Source organism: Rhinolophus sinicus, chromosome 17 (genome assembly GCF_057876585.1).
Source record: "Rhinolophus sinicus isolate RSI-liver-muscle chromosome 17, RSI-T2T, whole genome shotgun sequence".
Lineage (NCBI taxonomy): Eukaryota > Metazoa > Chordata > Mammalia > Chiroptera > Rhinolophidae > Rhinolophus > Rhinolophus sinicus.
This window is the reverse complement of record NC_142517.1, coordinates 57,540,522-57,554,524: the sequence shown is the minus strand read 5'-3', so window position 1 is coordinate 57,554,524 and position 14,003 is coordinate 57,540,522. Positions and strand designations below refer to the sequence as shown.

General features: G+C 34.7%; 1 protein-coding gene across 5 annotated transcripts in view; it reads left to right on the top strand.

Moving 5' to 3' along the window:
* The window catches only part of ACAP2 (ArfGAP with coiled-coil, ankyrin repeat and PH domains 2), a 132,458-nt gene that overhangs the window by 46,526 nt on the left and 71,929 nt on the right, over positions 1-14,003 (top strand). For all 5 annotated transcript variants that reach the window (XM_019723444.3, XM_019723436.3, XM_019723422.3 and 2 more), the window contains exon 2: positions 6,155-6,212. In XM_019723444.3, coding sequence (XP_019579003.1) covers positions 6,155-6,212 — 58 coding nt within the window. The remainder of the gene's footprint in view (positions 1-6,154; positions 6,213-14,003) is intronic.

The window sequence follows — 14,003 nt, the reverse complement described above, 5'->3', positions numbered from 1 at the left end:
CTAGCCTATTTATTAGCCTCTTAAATTTGTATTCTTCTGCATCCTGTTTACAGATCTGGTAAAAATTGCAGGGTTTTAATGGAGATGAAATACTACGTGAAATGCTTTTCTAAACACAGCTGCTGCACTTTCATTAAACAGTTCCGCCATTTAGCAATTTGCTAAGGTTTCTTCCAATTCAAGATTCTGTGATTCTGGGGTTGTTACTCACTTCCTCTTAAGTATTTTTTTCCTTTTCATTATTTTACATTACTATTCTACAGTCTTTATCTTGCATGAAGGTGCCCTTCAATTGTAAAACAGTGAAAATGTAAAGCAAAATTATTTTCATTATGTATTAATGGGGACTTTTTTTTTTGTTAATGGAAGAGTCTGGGAAAGTAATAGATGTGATTTATTTATCAGCCCCATGATATGTCATGGAGAGAACCCTGAAAGGCCCAGTACTTAGTTATGTACCCACTGCTCTGATTTGCAGTATAACTTGAGCCTTAAATACCATCTCCAGTTCCTGAAAAGGGTAATGGGGAACAGCTGTGGAAGGGGGCATTTGGTAGGTCTCTGATGATAATTTTTGGCAGTTTTGTCTGTGACTCACCCTAGATGTCCCTACCACCTTGCTTGTTTCTCTCATTGTGAGTCTGCTGGTAGTCCCACCTTATCCTGCTAGTATTATCAGTCATAGTGTTTTTTTCTTAGAGAAATCTCATCTCTCTCCCTGTTATAAACCATGAAGTTTATAGTGTTCTCTTTTCCCTAAAGGTACTGCCCGTGACAGACCACTAATATGACAAACATTGCAGTTTAACTGCTTTAGGTGAAAATTTTACTTTAATCCTTTAAACAGTGATGGTAACTATTTTCTTATCCAGTCAAAACCTACTCCAAGGATGAGAATTCTTGGGAATAGATTGCCTTTGTAGAAAGTCAGCTTCAAAAATTATTTTTGAAGTAGACCTGCCTGAGTTTGTTGTGATTTCAAGACAGAAATGTCTTCTTCAGCTTTTATTTTTCTGGGCCCAGTTGAAGGCAATATTATATAGTCTGTAAGTTTTTATTTTTTTTTCTTAACCCTCTTTTTTCTCATTAAAGTGCCCGTACCCCTCTTCAGATGACTCATGCCTTCCTTTTAACTTTATACCGTCTACTGTGAAAACTGGAAGGGACTGTAAACCGGTCATATGTCACTGTTGACTTACTGATCCCAACATAATAGATGGGCCATCTCTGCTGCCACTACGTTCTTCTATGGCACAGTAGAACGATGTGAACTGCAATTGTAATCATAGTGCCATTTTTACCTGTTTGCATATGGTAACTCCCTGGACAAGAAATTCCGGCTGTTAGATGAGGAAGGGTGACATGGAAACATAGCTTTCCAAACTAGGTATGTGTGTGTGTCTGTATGAAAAGTCTAATTTCCTATCTGATCAAAATAAAACATTATTTCCTTAGTTTCCTGTAAATAGTATTTGCCATGATTGAAAAAAAATAACTCCCATGATAAAAAAATAACTTTGTATATAGCTCCTATCTGCTATGCAGAGCGAATTCTGGAAGTGACTACTGAAATCACACCCCTGTTAAGGAGTGAATCTGGAGCCCCAGGAACAGAGGAACAGAAGATCCTATACTTCTCCCCTTTTTTCACCCCCACTTCTCTATGCAGGATGATGGTCTGGAGAATATTTTAAGAGGATTACCTTTTTTTTCTCTTTTTTTAAATTAGTTTCAGGTGTACAAAACAACATAATGATTAGACATTTATATATCTCACAATGTGATAACCCCCCAAGTCCACTACCCATCTGACACTGTACATAGCCATTACCTTTTTTTTTTTTTTTTTTGACGAACTTGGACTCGTGGGGTTATTGATACCTGAATAATGTCTACAGAGTAAGCTATTCATTCACTTGGACTCTTTGGCCTTGAAGGTTTACTTTGGATACTGTGTATCTCTGCAGGGGAGAACTGGATGGCAAAGGAGGAGGTGCATGTTACTTTTACTACTTTTTTTTTTTTTTAATTCTTTTTTCCTCTGGGAAATGGCAGAATAATGCTTACAATCTTTAAAAATATAATGGAGCTTGCTCAGAAAGATCCATATGTGGACAGAAGATAATTTTCTTCCCCCTAAAATGTTAAACTAAACAACAAACTCAAAAAACACTCCACTCATTTATCTGTACTCATCTTGCCTTTTAAGAAGTACATAAAAGAGGCTCTTTAAAGGGATGAGGGAAACAATATAAAGTTTGGTGAGGGTTTTCATGGTTTAGAAGTGTTTTCTTTTTTTTTTTTTTTTTCTCCTATAACTATGTTGAAAGCACACGTGAGGGCCTGGAGGAAATCTTGCTTAGAGAAGATAATCAAATCCATGTTTTAACTTTCCTTTGAATGCTCGTTCCAGAATAATACAATGTTCAGATCTGGACGTGATATTATAGATGATCCAGTCCATTCCTTACTTTTTATGGATGAGAGAACTGAGGTCTGGAGAGATTAAACCATTTTCTCAGGGACTCATGTTAGTAGGTAGAGAGACTAAAATTTGGTTTCCATTTCTAGTTTGTTTTTCAAGTATTCGCTTTTCCATTACAGGACTGAATTTCTCATGGGTATTGCCAGGTTTGCCTAATAGATCAATCTGAGCACATAGGAGGAGTTACAACATTTTAAACCTAACATTTGGGAAGAAAGACCTTTTTAATTTCACTGAGATGCCTCAAAAATAAAGGCACAGACTTTAAAAAATGTGGCTTGTTCTTATTGTGTATAATAAATGTACGTTCAGAGCCTTAGCTCTCCTTCATACTGATTGCAGTGTCAATTCTCTGTAAGGTCCTAGGGGACTCGATAGAAGTTACCTTGATAACCCCGAAAAACCAAGTGGATTTTCAAATAATATTTTGTCATATTACATAGTGTTGTGGTCTAGATTGAAGTTATGAAGGAGAAGACTCCAGTGTGTATTTGGTGTATAATTTTTGGAAGAGGGCAACAGTATTGAAGTGTTTTCTCTTAAGGGAATTTGGACTTGCTGTTTTATTTGCTGATCATAGGCCTCTTGTAACTTTTTTTGGCTCCCTTTTCAAACCATTTCAAAATCTTGTTGGAAGTATGTGAGAACTTAATCTTACTACTGCTTCCTTCCCTCTTGGCCCCGTAAAATGAAAAGAGAGTGTGCATTTCCTTTAACACTGTAATTATAGTTGACATTGAGCGAGTACTTACTGAGTGTCAGGTTTTTATATGCATTTTAAAATTTAATTGTCACATATCTGTGGGAGAGGCTGTTATTTGTATTTTGTAGATGAAATTGAAACACAAAGAATTTGTTCAACATTACATAGCTAGTACAAAGTGAAACATGAATTCAAACACAGGCAGTTTTTAAAAACTCCATTCCATTGCTTCTCAACATAAAGTTGTTAAAGAGACCAAATTATAAAGGACCCAGAACATACTGAACAAAATAAGGGGTGGCCACTCACATTACAAAAGGATTTAATAAAGAGATTTGTTCTAAGAATCAGGTTTCCAGGCTGTGCATTCTCTGTATTCTCTGGTCAAAACCCATAGGGAGCCATCTCATTGATGGGGGGGTTTGTTCACCTAGTTTTGCTACCTATTGAGTTACAGGGCTGCCCTTGGGTCATCGGTTATCCCTGGTTCAGCCATTGTCCTGTCTTTGCAAAGAATAGCCCAGCATTGCCCACAGTGGATAAGGCTGTAGAGCAGAAAGAGGAAGTTGGTTGGCCACAGTAGGTACCATGATGGGCATAGAGACAACTCCTCTGAGTATCTAAATAGTTATTCTATTTATATGCAACTTTTAGGACTATACCTATTATATAAAACAAGGAATATAGAGGTTAGTTTCAAAATCTCTACTATATGGTTTGAATATTTATTTTATCTTGTTGATAATTCTTTATCAAAAAAGGTAGTTACAATTTAGAGCCTCAAATCCATCTTTAATTGTTTGAGGATATTCATGTGCTTATTAGTAAACTTGAATATCCTGTTGCGTTTTAGATTACATCATCATGTGACTTAGTCTTAGATTGTTAATTACATTTTAAGGATATTACCAAGGTTGAAGTGGAAGTAGTTTGTTTTTTTTAAGGATCTCAAATGGAGGGGTAGAAGAATTCTTTATTATACTTCTTATTTCTTTCAAATAATTGTTTATATTAAGTTGGTCATAAAAAGGTATGATCTGAGTTGATCATAAAAAACTGTGATGCATGAATAGATAAAAGAGCGAAGGTGTTACTGTTAAAAATAAAGTGACTTTTTTTCCTGAATTCTGGGCTTATTTAGCTTCTCAAGATACAGCTAACCAGAACCAAGTCCTAGAAATTAATTTCTTGTATGTATTTCATATATGAGAAGGGATTTTCATTCATGTTCTTGTATTTGCTATTCATAATAAGGAATCAGTAAACTTTTTCTGTGACGGGACAAATAGTAGTAAATATTTTATTTAGACTTTGTGGGTTATATGGTCTTTCTTCCAACTATACAACTCTGGCATTATATTATAAAAGCTGCCACAGACAATATGTAAATGGATGAGCTTGGCTGTGTTTCCAAAAACTATTTATGGACACTGAAATTTAAGTTTAATATATTTTTTACATGTCATCAAATATTATTATTTCTTTTGATTTTTTTCAACCATTTAAAAACATAAAAACCACTTGTAACTCATGGGCTGTAAAAACAGGTTATGGTCCAAACTTGCCTGACAAGCTGTAGTTTGCTGACTCCTGCTCATAATACTGTGAGACTTTGTGACTGCCTTCTGTTTTTCTCCCTTTCTTTTAATATCTTTTAACATGATTTTATGTTTTGCTTATTTTGCTACTTAATCATGTTTTCTTTCATTTTTAATATGTGTGTCACTTTCAGATTTTAATTAAACATTTTTAAATTAAATTTTAAGCTATGGAGCATGGGGTCTACAGTCTTGGCTTCTTTAATGCTTTGCACTTTCATAAAAGTCATGTGCTCAATAAATATTTTGGAGACTTGGAAAGGAATAATATCAGTCATCTAATATTGGAAGGCTGTGTAGATTGTTTAGTTTCATTTATCCATTCATTTATTAAACCACATGTTCCAGAGTGGTTCTCTTGCATTAGTGAATAATATTAAGTAATAAGGAGGCAAAACTCACCTCAGGATGCGGGGATAAGAGAGAGAAAGAAGCTTTTACTGATTGTGTTCCTTGTGTCACAGTATACATGATATGGACAGTCCTTCAGTTAACCTTTACAACTCTTGTAAATAGGGGTTTCTTTACTACTTTTACATATGAAAAAATTTAGATAAAATACCTTGGGCTCAGATAAGTGAGAGGTGGAACATAATTTGAGCTGTGCTCTTTCCATGAACCTTTTTTTTAAATAATAAGGAATATTTAGCAATTAACCAGGCTGCCTTAAACACTAGCTACTTAGCTATTGCTATAAGTTTTCATACACATTTTAGATGACCAAGGAGAGAATGTTTTTTATTTTTTAGAAAAGGTGAAATGTTAAAGAACCTCTAAGATAAATTTTCAGGTTCCGTGGTGTATGATTATAAAGGGCTTCATTTTTATTTTTCAATTAATTTATTTAAAAAATTTAATATACTTTATTTTTCAGAATAGTTTTAGATTTAGGGAAAAATTGCACAGAAAGTGTAGAGTTCCCATATACACGCTCCCAGTTTTTCATTATTAACATCTTACATTAATGTGGTATATTTGCTACAACTGATGGACCAGTTTTAAAAAAAAGAACACAGTGAAATATTAGGTTGGTGCGCAAGTAATTGCAGTTTAATAGGTTAAAAAAATTGCAAAAACCTCAATTACTTTTGCACCAACCTAGTAGTTCTAATTGGTGTTATTAATTGGAATAATATAAATGCTTTGAGTAAATCAGCCTAATGTGTTCACTCATTACCTTAAACAATAATTGTATTGTCTGTTGCATTGCATGATTATGAAGTATTCATATTTCATCCTGAAGTAATTATTTATGTGAAGTGTGATTTTTAAGCATTCATATCTATTTTTTTAGTTAGAGTTATTTTTCAAGAGTAAAATATACATTTAAACACATAAAATAACTTATTTTATATTTAATTTTTCTAGAGCTGCTTTGGAAGAAGTAGAAGGAGATGTGGCAGAATTGGAACTAAAACTCGATAAGGTAAATTTTACTATTTCAGCTTTTTAAAATGTTAATTTTTGTTTTCCATAAATAATGATTTGTGCCTCTAAATACCAGGTAGTTCACAGTGTTACTTCTTTTATCTCTATGAGGGTAAATGCTATTATTGTCCTAATTTTACGCATGAGGAAATTGAGGCAAGAGACAGTAAGTAGCTTGTTGAAAAACTAAGTCCCAGAGCAAGAATTCGAACCACGTCTGACTTAAAAGCTCACTAGATAGTCTGTATATTGCTGGGAGTTTGTTTCCTTCTCCGTCAAAAAGATTGCACTGATCTTTTTTATGCTTAATGAATATTATACATAATCTGACCATTCCTGTTTATAAATTTGGGTGTGGCCATGTTCAAATATAAAATTTAAAATACTCAGTCCATTTTTAAAAGCTATTGCCAGAAATGCTTAACATATGTTTAATAATTGATATTAAGTGGTCATATTCTAGGTAAGGCTAAATGTACATTGATTCCTATCTTCTATATTAATTATTAATAATCCTTTTTTGCTTCTACCTAAGAGACATTGTCAGGTATATAACAGGCAGAAATATGGGAAAGAGTACGACATGGCTTCTGATTTAAGTAACCATTGTTTAGTGAAATGCCAGAGGGTAAGGGGGCAGGGGTTGGTAAATGAGGGTAAAGGGGATCAGATATATGGTGATGGAAAGAAAACCGACTCTGGGTGGTGAACACACAATGTGATATACAGATGATGTAATACAGAATTGTGCACTTGAAACCTATGTAACTTTGCTAACAATTGTCATTCCCATAAACTTTAATTAAAAATGATAATAATAAAAGACAGAGAAACTATTCTGTCTGACACTGTAACAGTGGATACATAATTATTCATTGGCAAAACCCATGCAAATGTACAACACAAAGAATAAACCCTAATGTAAATTATGGACTTTAGTTAATAATGTATCAATATTGACTCATCAGTTACAACAACTGTGACATACTAGTCAATGCAAGATGTTATTGGGGAAGCTGGAGGCGGCGGGAGGGGCAGGGAGTATATAGCAACTCTGCTTTCTGTTTAAGTTTTCTGTAAGTCTAAAACTGCTTTAAAAAGTAAAGTTAAATTAATAAAAAAAAGAAATATCTTTTAAAATTTTTGGAGATAAATCAAATGCATATATTTGAAATACCTTTTTTGAAAATTTCCTGTTTATATAATTATTATTGTAAATGGTATTGTTATGTAAAGCAGTGCTTCTCAAATCTCACTGTGCATAGGAATCCCCTGGGACTCTAACCTTGTGAAAATACAGATCCTGATTGAGTAAGTCTGGGGTACCTGAGATTCTCTGTTTCTCACTAGATTCCAGGTGATGGCTGCGCTCTTGTCTCAGAACTGCACGTTGAGTAGCAAGGACATAAAGGATATGTTAATTAGGCTGAAGATTTTTAAGTGCTTTGCAATCACGAAATATATGTGTATATATATATAATGTACATAGAGTAGAAACTATGTAAATCAGTATTATTAGCTACATATGTAAAACAAATCAAAATTTTAGAAAATGTTTAGTAATAAATTATTTTTGTGCAGTACTCTATAGTTTTCAAAGCACTTTGTTGGACAGTATTGTTTTTGGATTTTTACAATAATCCTGTGAGCAAGGTGGGATAAGTGGTATTCCCATTTTATAGATGAGGATGCCGCAGCCCAGAACGCGAAGGGCACTGGCTTGCTTCATATCACAGTTAGAAGAGGCAGAACCAGGCTTAGAGCCAATATGTTTTTATTCTTAGTTCAGTGTGCTTCTTAATGCACCACACACTTCTGGATCCATGTTGGGGGAGCGTATGCCACTGGCAAATTTTCTGAGGAACACTAGCAAGCCCAGGCAAGTGTTTATAAACATTAATGTTATAATTTTTGGTAAGGATATTATTTTCAAAAACTTTATTTTTCACTTAAAACTAAATGTATGGGATTATTGTTATTGTTATTATTTTACTCTGAGGTGTTATATTTATTTTTAAGCACTCTTTGGGACATAGTTTTTAAACCCTTAGGGTCGGCAACAGAGGATGTAGTTTTGATTTTTCTGGTAGATTTATGAGAGAGTAGATAGACGGGCAAGGCTTTTTAAAGAATCGCAGAGTAGTATAATGAGATATCTATTCTGTTTGGGGAGAACTGTATCAAAATCATGAAACATTTTGTGTGTGTGTGGAAACCTCGAAATTTAAAGTATCTAAAAAGAAACCACTGACAGAATTTTTGTTAATGATTTTACTTTTATGAGCAGCTATTTTTTTTCCTTTATATCATTTGGTTGGGGTTGGGAGACTGGGAGAATTCTAAACACAGAAGATTCAAATCTAAAACAAGTTATTAAAGTATTGGCATTCAGTATTAAGAACTCTAAGCCGTTTCTAGAGTATATTAACCTAAAGGGCTACTAAGGGCGTCATGGAAATTTTGACTTCTTTTAAAATATCATCTTCTACCCAAATAGAAGTTCCATAGCTACTTTTACATTTCTCTCATTTAAGATCTTGATCCCTTATTAAATGTACCCCTCCTAAATTCTTAAGCTATTATCTATCCTTTTTGCTTTAGAATTATGGGGACTTAGCATAGAGAAGAGAGCCTAAGAGAAGCAAGAAATGGTTGTTATTGAAGGTGGTGACACTACAAGATTAGTGCAGGGGAAGGGGTTGCTCAAGACCAGTTTACTGATTTCATAACTTTGTGCAGGGCAAGTTTCCCCTGTAATATCATTGTAAATCATGCCAGCAACAGGTTCAACTAGCTTGATGACTTAGCTTCTATTTATTTTGCTTATACTATATGCCACCAATAGTTACACTCTCCCTGGTGAGTAATGCCTAATGAGTGGCATTGCTTTACTGGGTCCAACTCTTTGTCTATTCTGCCAGGTATTTGGGCATTGGCAGCATTGAAGGGCATCACAGTTGCCATTGGGATAGACTATCTGTATCTGTTGCATCTTTCCACTGGAATGCTTGTTCCCTATTTGTTAAGCAGATACCTTTTTTAAATCACAGCACAAGTACTATGAAACTTAGGTTCTTTTTCTTGTATTGATTGCATTGCTTCTTGCACATATTTCCATTTAAATTAGTATAATATTATTGTAAGTTTGGGTTTTTAGCTCAATCTAGTAGTTAATAGCACAAAGCCTGGAGCAGGGCTGCATTTGAATTAGGCTCTACCACTTACTAAGCTGTATGGCCTTGGCAAGTTCCTCAACCTTCCTATGCCTCACGTTCTTTATCTCCAAAATGGGGAAAATAAGAGTATTCATCTAATAGGGTTATTAGGAGAATAAGATGTGTTAATGCATATTTAGTGTTTGGCACAGTTCTTTGCAAATGGTAAGTTCTAAATAAATATTAATGATGATGGTGTCTTTTCAACAGACTATTAGCTCCTTGAAGACAGACTGTTTTTAAAGGGGGGGAAAACCCCTCCCATGTCTTGTGCACTTAGTATATACTGAGTCCTATGTTTTACTTTTATTAGCTCCAACCTTCACAACAATGTTGCAGAGTTGGTATTATACCCAATTTGCATATGAGAAAAATGAGACTTAGGATGTTATTTACTCAAGGATGGTCAGCAAATAAGTTGTTTGTTTTTCCGTCATCTGGCAAAGCGCCTATGACATAGTTACCGCTTTAGTGAAAAACTGTTGAGTGAATTGGGGCTGCTAGTTTGATAATTTTGACTAATTTTACATTTACTTTTACTCTTAGGTAAAAGTCTTCCCTCTCTGTAGGCTTATGTTGTTATTCAGTTATATATCAGTCAGAACTTACCTAATAAGGCTTTTGACAGCTGGCAAAATACATCTTTCACCAAGTCAGTCTTTCCTTCTAGGTAGCGGCAGTGTATATATGGTTCTGCTACATGACAATTTCATTTTCTCTCCAATTTCTCTGCTTGTGCCTCTATTCTAATTCTGATACCTATTTTCATGGTCATATTCGATGCCTCACTACTCAAAGCTCTAATCTCTCAGGTCTGGAATGCTGATACCTCACTTTCTGACTCGTGTCACCAGTCCTTCCAGTTTCAGTCTTTACTTCTACTGCTTCGGTTCTTCAAGCTCATCCAGACCCCTAGTCTTTCATTCTATTCACTTCTGATATTTTAGGTCCCATTTAAATTCATTTCCCTTTCAATGTAATTTTTTTTGGTAATTTTCTATTGAGATAAAATTCACCTAACATAAAATTTGGCATTTTTACAATACGATTCAGTAGTTTTGAGTATATTCACGCTGCTGTGCAATCCTCATCACTATCTAATTCCAGAACATTTTCATCATCCCCCAAAAAGGAAACCCTGTACCTGTTAGTAGTCACTCCCAATTTCCCTCTCCCTGTATCTTCTGGCAACCACTATTCTACTTCCAGTCTCTATGGATTTGCCTATTCTGGACATTTCGTATAACTGGAATCATACAATATTTGGCCTTTTGTGACTGACTTCCTTCACATAGCATGATGTTTTTAAGATTTGTCTGTCCATATTGTATGTAACGTGTTCCAACATTTCTTTTTTATGGCTGAATAATATGCCATTGTTTGAGTATACGACATTTTGTTTATCCATTCATTGATTGATGGACATTTGGGTTGTTTCTGCTTTTTGGTTATCATGAATAATACTGCCATAAGCCCTTTCAGGTTACTCTTAATTTTATTATAACATTAGTTCTCTTCTGGAGAGCCTCATTTCCCTTCCATAACACCTACTCCACAGAATTCTCGCTATATTAGTCCAACCATCTATATTCTCTACCTTGTATTTGGGCTATAAAGTCCTACAGGAGATGTTACACAGCTGTTTGGTGAAACCAATTTGGTGGAGCAATATAATCCTGGAATTTATGATGCAAAGTAATTCTTTCTAAGATTCAATCAAGTTATCTTGTTACCTTTAGCAGCTCTTATACTTTTTTCTTTTTCCAAGGACTTACTACCTTTTTTTTATTCTCAGTAGATGACCACGACTCTTCTTTCCTTTGGTGGGAACACCTTTATTTCTTGCCCCTGATCTTGAAACTTAACAGAATCTGTCCTTACCTTTTTCTGTTTTTCCTCCCATTCGAATGATAAAAGTATCCTTTCTCCTGTGCAGTCCCAGACTCTTAACTCCTCAGGACTTTGCTTTAGCCATCTCTCTCCTTTCCCTTCTCTACTACCTCTTTATTTTAAGTAAATAAAGATGTTCAAGTTTCTCTTGAACAAAAACAAAAGAAAACCTCACCTGTGGCAAGGAAGGACAAATCTTTGTTGAATAGTTACCATGTACTAGTAGCAGTTTGTGCTAAGGTCTCTATGTGCATTATCTTAATCATTTTGTAGTAACCTTACATGTTTTAGTATCATTGGTTATCGAAACATACAGAAGAAACTGAGGCTTGCTGAGGTAAGGGTCACTCAGGATCACTTTGATGGTTAAATATTGCAGCAAGATTTGAACCTAAGCTGGCTGAGCCCTGAACCTTGTGGATCAATTGACTGATTGATTTGTATTATAGTTGACTTACAACGTACAGTATTACATTAGTTTCAAGTGTACAAAATAGTGATTCAACATTTCTGTACCTTACAAAGTGATCCCCACAGTAAGGCTAGTATCCATTTGTGCCATATATAGTTATTACGATGTTTTTGACTCTGTTCCCTATGCTGTGCGTTATATTCCCATGACTCGTAACTGGAAGTTTGTACTTCTTCATCCCCTTCCTCCTTGTGCCCAACTCGCCATCCCACTCCACTCTGGCAGCCATCAGTTCGTTCTCTGTATCTACGAGTTTGTTTCTGTTTTGTTTGTTCATTCGTTTTGTTTTTTAGATTCCATGTATAAGTGAAATCATATGGTATTTGTCTTTCTCTTTCTACCTTACTTCACTTAATAATACTTTCTGGGTCCATCTGTATTGTTGCAACATGGCTGAATAAGATTCCATTGTGTACATGTACAACTTCTTTTGTATCCCTTCATCTATCGATGGACACCTAGGTCACTTTCATATCTTGGCTGTTATAAATGATGCAGTGAACATAGGGGTGCATGTATCTTGTTCGAATCATTGTTTTCTTTGGATATATATCCAGAAGTGGAATTGCTAGGTCATTTGGTAGTTCTATTTTTAATTTTTTGAGGAATCTCCATGCTGTTTTTCCATAGTGGCTGCACTACTTGACAATCCCACCAGCGGTGCACAAGGGTTCCTTTTTCTCCACAGCCTCGTGATTGTCTTTTTGATAGTAGCCATTGTGACAGTTGTGAGGTGATATCTCATGTGGTTTTGATTTTCATTTCTCTGATGATTAGTGATGTTGAGTATATTTTCATTTGTTGGCAATCTGTATGTCTTCTTTGGAGAAATGTCTATTCAGGTCCTCTGTCCATATTTTAATTGCATTGTTTTTTGATGTTGAGTTGCATGAGTTCTTTGTATATTTTGGATATTAGCCCCTTATCGGATGTATCATTGGTGAGTACCTTCTCTCATTCAGGAGGTTGTATTTTTGTCTTGTTGATGGTTTCCTTCACTGTGCAAAAACTTTGTAATTTAATGTAGTCCATTTGTTTATTTTTGCTTTTGTTGCCTTTGCCTGAGGAGACATATCTAAGAACATATTGCTAGGACTGATACCAAAGAGTTTATGGCCTATGTTTTCTTCTAGGAGGTTTATGGTTGCAGGTCTTACATTTAAGTCTTTAATCAATTTTGAGTTAATTTTGTATATGGTGTGATACAGTGGTCTAGTTTCATTTTTTTGTATTTATCTGTCCAGGTTTCCCAACATCATTTATTGGAAGAGATTGTTGTTTCTGCATTGTATATCACTGTCTTGTTTGCTGTAGTTTAATTGACCATATGAGCGTAGGGTTATTTCTGGGCTCTCCCTGTGTTTTTAACCCTGTATTAAAACCCTGTGTTTTTAACCATAATGTTATACTACCAACCTGTCTTTTCCTGTTTTTGTTTTTTTAATGGAAACTTAGTTTAATTATTTATTTTTGAATTATTTACTACCACCTATGTGGTACAAAATTCAAAGGTATAAAAATATATACCAGTGAAAAATGAGTCATCTTCTAATCTCTTTCCTAAAGGAGAATATTGAACTAGTTTCTTGTGTGTCCTTTCAGACATTTTCTAAGCATATATAAGATATATACTTGTATTCTTCTTTCCCTACTTCAACAAAAATATCAACACTGTCCTACAATTTGCTTTAAAATATATATATATATATATATATATATATATATATATATATATATATATATATATATATATCTTGGATGTTGTTCCTTCTTATTATTGAGCTGCCTCATTCTTTGTAGTGGCTGAATTATATTTCATTGTATGGATATATCATAATTTGTTTATCCAGTTGCCTACTGATGGACACTTAGATTACTACCAGTGTTTTATTGTGGCTTCAATGATTGACCTTACATGTGTGTCGTCATATGGCTGTGGCAAATATTTTTATTTATTTTTCTATCATTTTTTAAAACTTTATTTATTTTTAAGTTTTTCCAGGACCCATTAGCTCCAAGTCAAGTAGTTGTTTCAATCTAATTGTGGAGCGTGCAGCTCACAGTGGCCCCTGTGGGGATCGAACCGGCAACCTTGTTGTTAAGAGCACCGTGCTCTAACCAATTGAGCTAACTGGCTTTGAAAGTGAAATACTAGCTTGGAGGGTGTGTGTGCTTGAAATTTTGGTAGCCCCGTTAGATTGCCTTCCATGGA